At 37.3% G+C, this 14687-nt stretch overlaps 1 protein-coding gene across 2 annotated transcripts in view; it reads left to right on the top strand.

Annotated features, from left to right (window-relative positions):
* Nucleotides 1-14687, top strand: part of rasal3 (RAS protein activator like 3) — a 19649-nt gene extending 4962 nt beyond the window's left edge. The window contains exons 2-18 of one of the 2 annotated variants that reach the window (XM_087256512.1): nt 399-532; nt 690-768; nt 6607-6674; nt 6757-6842; nt 6943-7069; nt 8329-8427; nt 8521-9183; nt 9263-9407; nt 9483-9627; nt 10063-10299; nt 10393-10594; nt 10701-10792; nt 10902-11181; nt 11273-11389; nt 13758-13948; nt 14045-14129; nt 14234-14687. In XM_087256512.1, the coding sequence (XP_087112638.1) occupies nt 399-532; nt 690-768; nt 6607-6674; nt 6757-6842; nt 6943-7069; nt 8329-8427; nt 8521-9183; nt 9263-9407; nt 9483-9627; nt 10063-10299; nt 10393-10594; nt 10701-10792; nt 10902-11181; nt 11273-11389; nt 13758-13948; nt 14045-14129; nt 14234-14323 (2840 nt within the window). In that variant the 3' untranslated portion in view covers nt 14324-14687. Of the gene's footprint in view, nt 1-398; nt 533-689; nt 769-2936; nt 3246-3286; nt 4089-6606; nt 6675-6756; nt 6843-6942; nt 7070-8328; nt 8428-8520; nt 9184-9262; nt 9408-9482; nt 9628-10062; nt 10300-10392; nt 10595-10700; nt 10793-10901; nt 11182-11272; nt 11390-13757; nt 13949-14044; nt 14130-14233 lie in introns of those variants that run through there. The other variant, XM_087256513.1, reaches the window with a different exon arrangement.

Here is a 14687-nt window from a genome sequence, read left to right as displayed (position 1 = left end):
TCTTTTGAATGAGACGTTAAACTGAGGTCCCAACTCTCTTTGGTCATTAAAAATCCCAGGATGTCCTTCGAAAAGAGTAAGAGTTTAACCCTGGCATCCTGGCCAAACTTGCCCACTGGCCTCTGTCCATCATGGCCTCCTGACCATCCTCATATTATAATTGGCTTCATCACTCTGTCGCCTCTCCACCAATCAGCGGGTGTGTGGTGTGCAGTCTGACGCAATATGGCTGCCATCGCGTCATCCAGGTGGACGCTGCACACTTGTGGTGGATGAGAACATCCTCTCCAATGTGTAAAGTACTTTAAGTGTCCAGAAAAGCGCTATATAAATGTTATGAATTATTATTATTGATAATATTTAAAGTGACATATTTTTCCTTTTATGTGAAAACAAAGAAAAGTGTGAACCTGATTATGTGCTCCAAGACCCTGTTCGGCTATCCTGGGCCCCCCCACAAGAAGTTCCCGTTTGGGACATTAGCAACTGCTTTCTTCAGGATGGACAGATCCTTATCCCACGTGAAGAGGAGGTAATGGACATCTAATACATTCAATAATGTCAAAAGATGAGGCGTTGTGCTTAACAGATTGAGATGCTGGATGCGTGCCAAAGTTAGTTTGGAAATGCTGATGGATTGATTGATGCTGCCAGTGTATGATTGTTTTTTTTTTTTTTATTCATTTCAGCCTATGATGACAGTGCGGAACCGGGCCAGCAGTTGTCTCTTCAGCGTCAGTCTGCAGAACATAAGCGGAAGTCATGCTGGTCAGTATCAGTTATATATAATAACTAATGTTTGTGGGTGTCAAAGATAAGAGAGTTATTTTGGTGTCCGCATCAAACTAAGTCGAATTACATAGAAATGGAATGCATTTCATATACAGGTAGTGTTTAAAATAGCGTGTTGTTAAAATGATCAAAAATGAATAATCAAAAATTATTCAGCAAAACATATATATGTAAAAAATAAAAAAGCAGCGTACTTATTCTGACCAATTCTTATTATGATGTATTTTAAAAATAGGTGATCATACTAAATATGAAGACGAAAAATGATAATAATTTTTTTTACAAATTTTGAAACAATTTTTTTTTCTTTTGCCATGATAGCACACATACACACACAAATATTTATTAATTTTCTTTTTGGCTTAGTCCCTTTATTCATCAGGGGCCGCCAAAGCAAAATGATCCTCCAACTTATCCAGCATATGTTTTACACAGCAGATACTTTTTCAACCATAATCCATCACTGGGAAACATCTATGCACACTCATTCACACACATACACTACGGATAATTTAGCTTGTTCAATTCACCTATAGTGCATGTCTTTGAACTTGTGTGGGAAACCGGAGCACCCGGAGGAAACCCACGCGAACACTGAGAAAACATGCCAACTGACCCAGCCAAGGCTAAAACCAGCGACCTTCTTGTAAAAACATGTGGTGTAGGTGAATTGGGTGAGCTAAATTGTCCATAGTGTATGTGTGTGAATGAGTGTGCATAGATGTTTCCCAGTGATGGGTTGCAGCTGGATGGGTATCCACTGTGTAAAACATATGCTGGATAAGTTGGCGGTTCATTTCGCTGTGGCGACCCCTGATTATTAAAGGGACTCAGCTGAAAAGAAAATGAATGAATGAACTATGCTTGTTTATTTTGTATATGTAAATGCACACACGCATGTATATATTTAATAAAATAGTTTTTTTTAATATTTAGATATAAAATATGTGGATATGCATACAAATGATTTATAAATTGAAACATCATTGTAACAAATTTGATTTGCTTCTATGTATGTGTATGTATATATATATATATATATATATATATATATATATATATATATATATATATATATATATATATATATATATACGCCCTCTTGTTTATTTTTTCCCCAATTTTTGTTTAACGGAGAGCAGATTTTTTCTAAACATAATAGCTTTAGTAACTCATTTCCAATAACTGATTTATTTTATCTATGCCATGATGACATAAAAAAATATGACTAGATATTTTTCAAGACACTTCTATACAGCTTAAAGTGACATTTAAAGGCTTAAATAGGTTAACTAGGCAGGTTAGGGTAGTTAGGCAAATTATTGTATAACAATGGTTTGTTCTGTAGACTATCACAAAAAATGTAGCTTAACGGAGCTAACAATTTTGACTTGGTTTAAAAAAATTAAAAACGTCTTTTATTCTAGCCAAAATAAAACAAATAAGACTTTCTCCAGAAGAAATAGTATTATCAGACATACTGTGAAACTTTCCTTGTTCTGTTAAACATCATTTGAGAAATATTTAAAAAGAAAAAAAAATTAAAAGGGGGGCTAATAATTGTGACTTTAACTGTATATATATATATATATATATATATATATATATATATATATATATATATATATATATATATATATATATATATATATGTGTGTGTGTGTGTGTGTGTGTGTGTACACACACACACACACACACACACACATCAAAAACAATGTTAATCACAATTTATTTTTGCCCAGCACTAACTTATACACATAATATTTTACTAGTTATTTTGCCAGATGTTCATATTAAACTTAAAGCGCAATTTAAAGAATTAATTAGGTCAATTAGGCAAGTCACTGGATAAAAGTGGTTTGTTCTGCAGCCAATAGGGAAAAAATGTATTAAGGACGCTAATATTATAGACTAATATTAAAAATATTCATGTTTAAAATATAAATATTTTTAATATTCCACGTGTAATGTTGCAAATTGACACTTCAGTTCAGTCATGACAGTTGTAATAAAAAAATAATTATATATATATATATATATATATATATATATATATATATATATATATATATATATATATATATATATATATATATATACATAACAAAAAATATATACTACAGACAAACTAGCCTTTCCAGCAGAAAAAAGTTAATACAGTGGAAGTAGTTATTGTGTTTTCTATTGATGTTAAACATCAACTGGGAAATAGGAACTGGGTAAAAGAATTCAAATTTCACAGGAGGTTAATAATTTAGAATTTTGACTATAATTCGAATAATTTCGAATGCCTTGGTGGTAGGTGAAGGGGTAGTGGTCAGTTTGGTTTGGTATTTTGTTATCTAAAACAATAATATCACTGTCAAACCCAATAAGTTAAGGTAACACAAACCATTTGAGGAAACCAATTACAACAAACCATTTAAGTTCAAAAACTAATCATTATGAGTGCTGTGAACTTAATTCATTTGACTATACGAAGCAATTTGATCAGTAAAACCCAATAAATGGAATTCAAACCAACTGAGTACTGTAAAACCCAATGAATTAAGGTAACTCAAACCGTTTGAATTAGAAAACGAATATATATGAGTACTGTGAAGTTGAGCTTACTTCATTTAAGTTGAAGTAATGAGGTATTTAATTAACTTATTACCTTCAACACTGAGTTCAAAACTGTTTTTAAATGAGAGGAATTAACTTAAGTAACAGTACATTTTAAGTTAACCACACTCCTTTAATTTGATAAAGTTGACTGTTGGGTTTTACAGTGCACATTTATACGTGTGGTTCATATTTAAGCCCCCCAAAACCCAAATGTACATAATTATTATTTCAATGTATCTTATATAAAGCTCATTGGGAAGACTGCAGGACGCATTGCTGAAATAACGACATAAATCTTTCCACAATAACAAATCTGGAGATGACTTTGAGAGATGAGAGGTATATCGTCTGTCTCTATCTAGCCAATGACTCTCTGCCAGTGACTAAAGTGAAGCTAGATAACATATTGACTCAGGAAATGGTTGACGTGGTTGTGTGTGCGTGTGCTTATAAAATTGCTTCCTTCGAGTTTGTGAAGATATCATCATAACTGAGTGTTCCATCTAGCAGAGGACGACTGAGACTGATGGGCTGTGCTGTCTAGTTTACTTTAACTCATGCAGAGCCTTCATGTTAAAAGTAAAAAGGGGGATTTTAAGAACTAATGGTCTGAAAGTGGGAGGTAGATTAATCTAAGCTGCACCAAAGCATGGGTTTCAGGCGCTGGATAGTATGTGGAGGGGCACTAGGTAAGCAGAATAATTTTAAATTTCTCTTTACAATTGATTCAGTGTAATTATTTTTACGGCGAGTGTAATGCATGTTAAATTCAATCAGTATTAAAACAAATCTAAGGAGACTGCAGACTGCTTAATTGAGTTGACATTGGCCTTCGTTTTCAGGTAATTGAGTTGTCGATACTGAATATTGAACTGATGTTTTAAAGCTGTGATTCTTTATATGAAGAGGGTAGTGGAGTTTGACCTTGAGTTCAGTCGTTCTAGGATTTTTCGAGTCAAATAATTATCCATATTTAGGTGGGAGTTTCTTTGCTTCCATAAATATCTAAAGATATTAAGAGATGGTCATTTAAAAGATTAAGATTGACAGTGTGTACATTTTAATGCAATATTTAAAAATGCCTTTAAAAAATACATGGAATCTTATCCAGGGTTCCCACTCCTTCATGAACAGCAGATTCAAGGACTTTTTAAAGCATCATTATATTCAAATGAACACCTTTTTATTCTCCAAGCATATGTAGCGTAATGAAAGTCCCTACTTAACATCTCACTTCAGGCCCGTAGCCAGCCTGATGAAAGGGGTTGTTCTTTTTTCTCAAAATGTGGACCTTTTTGCAGTTATTCGCCTCATTTTCTATTTAATTCAGTGATATTTTAAGCACTAGCTGGATTAGCTTGTCAGGTGGTCAACATAACCACACTTTTTAATGTACCAAAGTATTTCAGAAAGATTTAGAATAACGAAATAAATACTGAATAGATACTTATTTTTAAAATACAAATTACATTAGAAAAAAATAGGAATCTGTTAAAGTTTTTGATTGAAAACTGTAGTCTATTGTCATTTGTTAGGCAAATAACAAACTGGCAAGCACATTCAACAATCCTCAGTCAGGCCCTTTGAATAATAAAACTTTTTTTATATGGTTTTAAGATTTCAAGAAGAAGCTCCCAGATTTAGAATAAAAGTTGTCAAATGTTTTTCATTTTTGACAACAATACAGTAGCAAAAGATGATTTCACATTCGTCAGACTGCGTGTTTTCTTGCACGGCTGGATGTTGGACTCTTTATAAATAATTGTTTTCATTGGCCAAAACTGATTAGCTGATGTCACACCGGTGTGATGGGCAACAGAGCATTCCGCTTGATTTTAAAGCCTAAGACAAGCCTCCGCTTGTCTTAAAGACAAATGAGTTCATGTATGGGACAAATTGTGGACCTTTGTTTCTTTCGAACCACCTTGTTACGGGCCTGCACTTACACTTAATATTTACATTAAAAAGTCAGAGTAATGATGATGTTTTGGATGTGTCATTTTCAAAAATTTGACCGAGTCAAATTTGGTGATATTCAAATGTGGTTTCTGAAATATTGATAAAATGTGCATTGTTTGTCAAAGTTTGTGTACAAGATTTAAATGTAATGTCATTTTTTAGTTCTGTTTATGACAGAAGCACAATAATAACACCATAAACATTTTAATATGAGCACTTTCACGGACCTTGAATCCATATGTTTGAGATGCAAGTACATTTAAGAAGTGTGGGAACCCTGCTTATAACAACTCAAAAGGTTCTTTAATGTTGAAAAAGTTCTCTACATCCTTAAATTGTTTTTCACTTTAAGAAATAAATGGTCCTTTCAAGAAGTGAAAAGGTTTTTTTGTGGTTCGTCTATTGCAGTACTGCAAAAAAAAAAAAAAAAAAAAAACTCTTTTAGTGCTTATTTTTAGTGCTGGTTTAGAAACATCACACAATCTAAAGACTCTAATATGAAGGCTGTTGTCTATAACCTGATGCACTGCATGTTGTATTTTGTTGAAAGGAATCTGAGCATACTTGTAAAAGCTCAGTGTTTTTAGTACCACAGCTTATAGCTTTAATTTTGTATTGAGTGGTCGCTTATTTAGTTAAATTTCTTGTCATTTTTTAAGATTGCACTAATGTTGTGCTTTTTCCATCTTTGCAAGATAACTTGCATCCTACAAGTTGCTATTAAAATTCATGCCAAAGTGCAAGCTCTCTGACATTAATTGGCATGTTAATAAACTGCCTACTTAGTATGACTCATTTTTTAGAGCTGCCACTTCTGCATTTGTGATTTATAATGGCACCCTTAAGTTTGTCCCTTGTAATCGTGTAAATCCAAAAATTGGGAGAGCATCCTCTGCACGGTTCTGCTTGTCTGGTTTCCAGCTTTCATAAAGGCACATGGATGATTAAGGGAATGCTAATTTTTCACAAAAAGATTAAATAAGACCCCAAATGTCTGCTCTGTTTTTGTGTTAACAGAATTTAACAAACACATTTTCGGTTAAACTGGAAATTATTGATCTGATACACATGAGGAAGGAAATGACTATGCTTCCTGCCATGGTTTCTGCAGTATTTTTTCCCATTAGAATGAAATAAACAAGACATACATGAACATGTTTGTTGTAAATGTCTCTTTCTTTTAAAACATGTTTGATATTTGCAATGCAAAAGAATTTAAGTCATGGAAAGTGTTCTTTGACTCTTTAGAGCTAAACCCAGATCCTGTGGTCCCCTCAAGTGGTACCAAATTAAAAGGGCAAGATGGCGGAGTCAAAGTGAGTATAGATTAGTACATTCAGTACAATCAGAAACTAGATGTATGGCTTTCTTTGACATTCCCTCTTATTCTCATGCTAGGGTTTAATCAAGCGCCGCTTACAGGGTGATGATAAACGGAAAAGCAGCACCCAGCTCAATACTGCAGGATTAAGTGTTGCTGCAAGGTGAAGGAACTGTTACAATGTCTCATTTCAATTGGAACACGTATAATCTAACAACTTGTTATACAATGTTACTTACCAGTCTATTACACTTTCTGTCAAGGTATGGTTCCAAAGAATCTTTATCCATCCCAGTCAGTGCTGCAAAGAGCCTCAATCTGAGTGCAGACCAGACCACTGTCATCAGGCCGGTCCACAGCTCTATTCTAGGGGAGAAGTACTGTTTTCAGGTAGACCTTGCAGTTGCGAATTACAGTGAAATCCAAATTACAGTGAATCTAAAATCGCACCCTTCACCCTCATTCACTATTCCCTACATTAGTCCACTAATATAGTCCACTTCAAGGATGTCATTTTGTTTGTGCTTTGTTGGATAAATTCCTCAGATGGATCAGATTTTCAACTTCTTGGTCAGACCCTGTGATAATTATTTAACATTTAGCAAGGTCTCTATTAGTGACAACATATTTTGATTTCTGACATGTATACAAACGCTAATTAAATAGTACTTTATATAGAAGCTTACCTCAATAGAATTCCCATTTTGTTGTCAGGCACGAAAATCATTTGGCACTTAAACTCTCACAGTGCATTATGGGTATTCACAAGCCATTGGTTGTACATAATTTGTATTGTGGTATTGATCGAGTCCACTTCGGAACATCTACTATGGTTTCAGACACTATTTAAGGGTATAGATAGATGATTTCTTTTAATATAGACCATAGCTATGTCTCAAATGGCACACTATGCACTATGTACGTATGCACTTACACACTCAACAGCATTGTCAGTCTGATCTCAAGAGACAACGTAAGTATTTTACGTTTTGTCATACGAAATTGTTTGATTTTAAAAGGCGGCATGGAACTTAACCTAACCCCACCCCTAAACCCAACCATCATTGGGTGATAAGTAAATCGTATTAAATTGTACGAATTCATAATTAGCCACTAAATCAAAAAGTTACGAATTGCTGTGAGATCACGTTGGCATAGTACATGTATGTAGTGTCGTACTAAATAGGACACTAACAATTTTTTTATCGAGCGAAAACTTACTTAGACGACGTTTGACGGTTGCCAGATTAGTGCAATAAATGACCAAACTACCAAATAATACCTGCCGTGGGTATAACCGCATTTACCATCGGGAGGTGGAGAATTTTGCTTTTACAATCCAAAGTAAATAAAGTAATCCAACATCAGCACCCGAAAGTACCCCCCCACCCCCACCCCTTTCGCTACATGAGAAAAGCAGCGGCTGTTGAGTGCGTGAAGTGTCCAACATTCCACACTTCACTTTAACGGCATCATCCAGGTATTTTAAGTGTACTTGTTAATGCACTACTTACACTATTTATACTACAAAATGGCGTACAATAGTGCATAAGTATGCAATTTGGGACACACTTTATGTTTCAAATGACACCCCATAATTCAAACCAATGCCCTATTTTCTGGGTATTTCTACATCCAACCCATGATAGGTTATAAACTCAGAAAATAACCACTGCTTTGGGTGCACTTCAGCTGCAGAAAGAGACCGCTGGATTGAGGACTTGCGTCGTACGGCTCATCCAAATAAGGTATAGCATATCTTTCAATTTTAATATCCAATTTTAATTATATTATTTCTATTTATTCTAATGCTATCTATTTGTACTCTTGTGTTCTGAAAGGACAACTGTGAGCGCACTGAAAACTCACTGTGCCTTTGGATCAATGAAGCAAAAGACCTTCCCCCAAAGAAGAGATATTATTGTGAGGTCCACCTTGATGGTACACTGTTTGCTCGTACAAGTAGTCGGGCTGTAGGGAAGTCTGTCCAACGCTCCAGCCAGGCAGTTGATGGAGGATCTGGAGCGTTCGGCAGTGGTGGTACTTCAGGAGGTTGCCAGTTGTTCTGGGGTGAATTTTTTGAACTTGACAACTTGCCCCCTGTCACCCAGATCACCCTGCACCTCTTTAAAGGTGAAGACCCCAAGAAGAAACGGCATTCCAGGGACGACGCTACCCTGCATCCTTTAGGAAGTGTAGCTCTCCCTTTGGCAGACATAAAAGGACGTGCCTATCAAGAGAAATGGTATCGAATTGTTGCCTATAAACCCCCGGGAACAAGTACAGCAAAGGATTCGGTTGAACTGCAGGCTTCAATTCGAGTCAAGGCCAAATTCAAGAACCTGAAAATTCTACCTATTGAGAGGTACAAGGAATTTGCAGAGTATGTCACTGTGAATTATGTGGATATGTGTAGCAGTCTTGAACCCCTTCTCAATGTGCGGGAGAAAGAAGAACTAGCTGGAGCACTTGTTCATGTGCTCCAAAGCATTGGGAAAGCTAAGGTAATTAGCACAGCAGAAATAGTAGGACTGGGCAGAAGAGTTCTTCAAATTTCTAAACATTTCATTTTTTTTTTTGCAGGAGTTCCTGATTGATCTTGGTAGTGCAGAAGTTCAACGCTTGGGAGAAAATGAGGCTTTGATTTTCAGGGAGAATACTCTGGCTACAAAAGCTATTGATGAATATATGAAATTGGTGGGCCAGAAGTATCTCATTGACACACTTGGTAAGGAAAGTTGCATCTTCTTATGAAACTACTTTACCCCCCTCTAATCTCCTGTTTAACCACCTTCACCCATAGGTGACTTTATAGCAAGACTGTACAATGGAGGAGAGAACTGTGAGGTAGACCCGCTAAAATGCTCGCCCTCTGATCTACCAATCAACCAGAGACATCTTAAAGAGACTTGTGAGGATGTTGTGAAAAGAATCACTGACATGCAAGAGTAAGATCAACCTAAATGGACACACACACTACAAAGTATATTATAATAAATAGTGATAGAACAGAATAGGGGTGTAATGATATTCAAACTGAACCAAAAAAAAAAAAAAACAGCATAAGCCCTCTACGGTTCAAACCACAATTCTCTCATAGCAAACTGATGTTCAACCTCCCATCCACCCACCAGTCCCCCTCACTGAGTCCCCACATCCCTATCTGCTGTCTGCCATCCCATACACGTCCATTTTCACATTTTCGTCTATGCCCGGTTAATTGGATTGTTTTGCTTGTTGGATAAAATGACAGACAGTAACGGGGCACTGAATATTAGCGTTATGATTGGCCAGATCACCTGTCATTCAAACTACAGATGAAGGGTTAATAGTGACTAGATTTACCATGTCCACTTACTCTATTCTCACCTGCCTGCAAACAGGTCATTCCCCGCAGAGCTGAATGACATATTTTCCAGTTGGGTATCAGATTGTGAGGATCGAGGTCAACAGGACATTGGACAACGTCTTATATCAGCATCTCTGTTCCTTCGATTCTTATGCCCAGCGATCCTCAGTCCATCACTCTTTGGCCTTACCCAACCCTATCCAGAGACAAACACCCTTCGCACTCTTACTTTAACAGCCAAGGTCATTCAAAACCTTGCAAACTTCACCTTGTAAGTCATATCTGATCTAAATGTACTTTTTGTATGGTTTGCTCTCTTGTAATTAGCATAATTACATTACCATTTCATCTCAATGTCCACCAGGTTTGGTGAAAAAGAGGAGTACATGTTTTTCATGAATGACTTTCTAACACAACACTGGGAGCCTATGCGAGACTTCTTACAGAAAGTCTCTAATCCAGAGAGTGAAATCACCATGTCTCGATTTGACGGCTATGTAGACCTGCCTCTTCGTCTAGCTGTCCTTCACAATCTCCTGGTTGATATTATCTCTGTCATGAAACAGGTACCAAAAGATTAAGTCTCTTAAACAAGTCCTTTGCTGTCATGAGATTACTTACTTAATTTATTAAACAATGTGCTCATGAGCAATAACACATATTTTTTCATAGGACCAAATAGACAATCTACATCCCTTGCCTAGAATTCTTAACCAGATCACAGAATTCCTTGGCCATGATGCACAACAGATTCCTGTTAGCAGGTGCAGTTATATTTCAGTATACACAATATTCATATGTGGTATGAAATCAATGCTAATGCAAGCTACTTTTACTTACAACTCACCTGTGTAACCGTTCTTTCTGAAACAGCAACCAAGCAATGCCAAAGCCTATATATGTACCTCCAAGGGATCTCCCCAAGTACAGTCCATTACAAACCTCAATGCAGCAGCTTCCCATAGACTCGAAACCCAACCAATGTACCAAAGAACGTCAGCGGAGGCAGGTGCAGAGGGCATTCAGTGTGCCTAACAGACCATCAAGGCAGCAGCGACAACCAATGAAGAGACAGGCAAGCAATGAAGAGCTACCTACACAGTGCCCGGACGACAATCAAGATCACCGTTTAGAAATTTCACCCCCAAGCAATGTTAGTATGACTGGTTAAAATCTACCAAACATTTTGGCAATCGTCTGCTTTCAAATATATCCATTGATGTGTATTTTTTGTTTGAATGTAGCCCGAAAAATCCAAAGCCGCCGCAGCAGCAAAAGTACACTGGATCAAACAACCTGACGGTAGTGAGACCTGTCAAGTAAGAAGGCAAGATCGAGAGGAGACAAACACCTTGGATAAGGTGAGTTTGCTTATCATGCTTTAAAAACTGACTGATTTAAGTGTATTTTAATGTTGTACATAAATAGACAGAAGAGTTACCGGTACAGTACGTAATTATGTCCATCTACACTGTCAGAAGTTCAAAACAGCGAAGCATACTATACCACTTTTTTGGGACCTTTTCATAAGGGTACCAGGCACAACAGCATAGTACCAGTATAGTGAAGCTACACTCGCAGCTGAATGCTAATGTTTTACTGAGAATCGTGACTTGAGCATGCAGCAACCCTCCAAATAGGGGAACACAGGAAGACACAGGAAGCTCCATTTTTAAATACAGAGCTGAGACATGACAGCATACAATGACGACATGCAGCAATGAACCACGGTCAACCCAAGCTCAAACAAAGCCTGTTTTCTTCTTGTGACGACTAGCCGCATGCCAAGTAGCAAGAACAGGATCTGCTGTATGTACTAAATCAGAGGTCTCAAATTTGATTCCTGGAGGGTCGCAGCTCTACACAGTTTTGCAGCAACCCTAATCAAACACACCTGATCCAACTAATCAAAGTGTTCAAGACTAAAGCTGTGGTCACACTAGAGTTTGTGCTTGCGAAATTCTGTAGTACGGCGCTGCGAAAAGGGGTGGGATTAAACAAGATTACTATGCATTTAAAAAAATCAAGCAATTGGTCCATATTTTAAATTTCTGCTCAGAAAGGTCATGTTTTGATCCTCACACAGTCAAGTGATGCAATTTCACAGATCAGAATTCACAAGGCTTGAACTCTGCAGGGGAATACTCTGAACTTGTGTTTTCGATCCGACGCATTCGCATGCATATGAATGGAAGTCTTTGGGGAGAAATGTCCAGTGTGACCGCAGCTTAATATGGACTACTAAGCAGGTGTGAGTTTGAGGTGGTTAGAGCTAAACTATGCAGAACCACGACCCTTCAGGAATTGAGTTTGAGACCATTGTCCTAAATCAGGTGGTCCTACACAGTTTAGTTCTAACCCTGCCCCAACACACATACCTGGAGGCTTTAAACAAGCCTGAAAGACTCAATTAGCTTGTGTTTGATTAGGGTTGGAACTAAATTGTGAAGTGCTGTGGGTCTCCAGGAACTGAGTTTGACTCCCGTGTCCTTAATTGTTGTTTACTGGACTGTTCACTTGTCGTGTGTGAGAGCTATTTGCATTTAAAATGATTCAAACTTGAGCAAAACGTTATATGCAAATAACCTAAGTGACATTCTTCTTCGAGCAAGAATCACATTGATCGCTTCATTCTGGCATACACCATGCCTAGCAAATATAGGTACTGTGGTGGCAATGGAAAACGCCAGCCTGATAAGAGTGACCTGTACCATACCGTACCATATTGTACTATACTAAACTGTGCAACTCGGTTCAAACAAGGCATAGGTGACAACTGATATGTTTTTAAAGAGTGCAGAGCAAGAATCACATTGATCACTTCATTCTGGCATACACTCTGCCTAACAAATATAGGTACTGGTGGCAATGGAAATGCAAGCCTGATAAGAGTGACCTGTACCATACCGTACCATATTGTACTATACTAAACTGTGCAACTCGGTTCAAACAAGGCATAGGTGACAACTGATATGTTTTTGAAGAGTGCAGAGCAAGAATCACATTGATTTCTTAATTCTGGCATACACCCTGCCTAACAAATATAGGTACTGGTGGCAATGGAAACGCAAGCCTGATAAGAGTGACCTGTACCATACCGTACCATATTGTACTATACTAAACTGTGCAACTCGGTTCAAACAAGGCATAGGTGACAACTGATATGTTTTTAAAGAGTGCAGAGCAAGAATCACATTGATCACTTCATTCTGGCATACACTCTGCCTAACAAATATAGGTACTGGTGGCAATGGAAACGCAAGCCTGATAAGAGTGACCTGTACCATACCGTACCATATTGTACTATACTAAACTGTGCAACTCGGTTCAAACAAGGCATAGGTGACAACTGATATGTTTTTGAAGAGTGCAGAAAGGGTAAAAACACAATGGAAAGCAATCATGTTATGTCATTCAGAGGAACTGTACTATAAACACAACGAGTAGCTACTTACCTCAACACCTAATACAGCGTAAAAACCAATTGCAAGGTGCATATTTTAGATTTACTAATCTGCAGTAGAGTACTAGGATAATGTGGTGTCCGAATTTTTTTTTTTTACTCACAAGTAATCATGATAGAGATTTCAATGCTATTTTGGCAACAGAACTAGAAAATGTTGGAAATTGACGGCTGTGCCCTAAGTTTACCAGGGCCTTTAGGATACTCAGAGTAAATAGTGTGACCAAAATACCTCAGTATTTTGACAAAGGTTTGGTATCCCATAGCATGCGCAAGAGTTGTCTGAGCTGCGTATGGGAGTGGAGCAGGTGACGGAGCGTGAGCTGGAGATGGCCAAGCGCTTAGAAGACTTCATCGTTTTAACTCAAGACCAGAATGCACAGCTACAGGCAGAGGTTCAGGATCTTCGTAATCTCTTGGCCATCCGTGAAGAACAACTAGCAAGTGCAACTTTCAGGTAAATAAAGCAAAAAAAAGGCAAAATGTGTACATCTGCAAGTACTGATAAGGCAGCTGGGGTCATGTCTCTGTATCTCCTTACTTGTTTGTGTAGACTTGGAGTCATAGAAGAGGAGCGGGAGGAAGATGAGAGGAAGCTGAATGTTGCAGTGGCTGCAGTAGAGCGCATGAATGTTTTGGTGAGTTATCACTGTGTTTATATATATTTTTAAAAGTGCACATCATTCATTCTAGCTTGTGCATATGTTATAATTAACACTTGCATTTGTGTGTTTGTTAACAGGAGGAGCAGTTTGCTGGGTTGTTGAAAGATGTGCACCACCTCTATGCGGCTAATTCCGATGGCCTAAGACAGACTTACATCAATACCTGATGCAAGACAGGAAATACTCTGGTGTGGTGCGCTACAGAGTGCCATTTCGTAATGTCATTAGCTTTTGTCAGATTTTATGAATTCACTGAGCTTGCATGGCTACCTGTCACAGTAAAACAGATACATTTTTACACAATTAAAATTCATTTGTCCATATTTCCGAGTTTAATATAAAGAATAGAGCTGCATAAGAGTTCTTCGACTGTGTTTTGCGGATTTTAGCAAATAAATTGTGCATAAAACAAATTTTGGATCACCGTTATTATTTTAACTTTGATACTTTAGTCACTGCAATGACTCAATGGCAAATAAGTGTCAAATATAAGTAAAAGGAAAAATATTCATTAAATTCTACATAGAAGTG

Source organism: Danio rerio, chromosome 6, assembly GCF_052040795.2.
Source record: "Danio rerio strain M-AB ecotype USA chromosome 6, GRCz13ab, whole genome shotgun sequence".
In the NCBI taxonomy this organism is placed as follows: Eukaryota; Metazoa; Chordata; class Actinopteri; order Cypriniformes; family Danionidae; genus Danio; species Danio rerio.
Note: the sequence above shows the minus strand (reverse complement) of the source record. Positions and strands in the feature narration are given on the sequence as shown.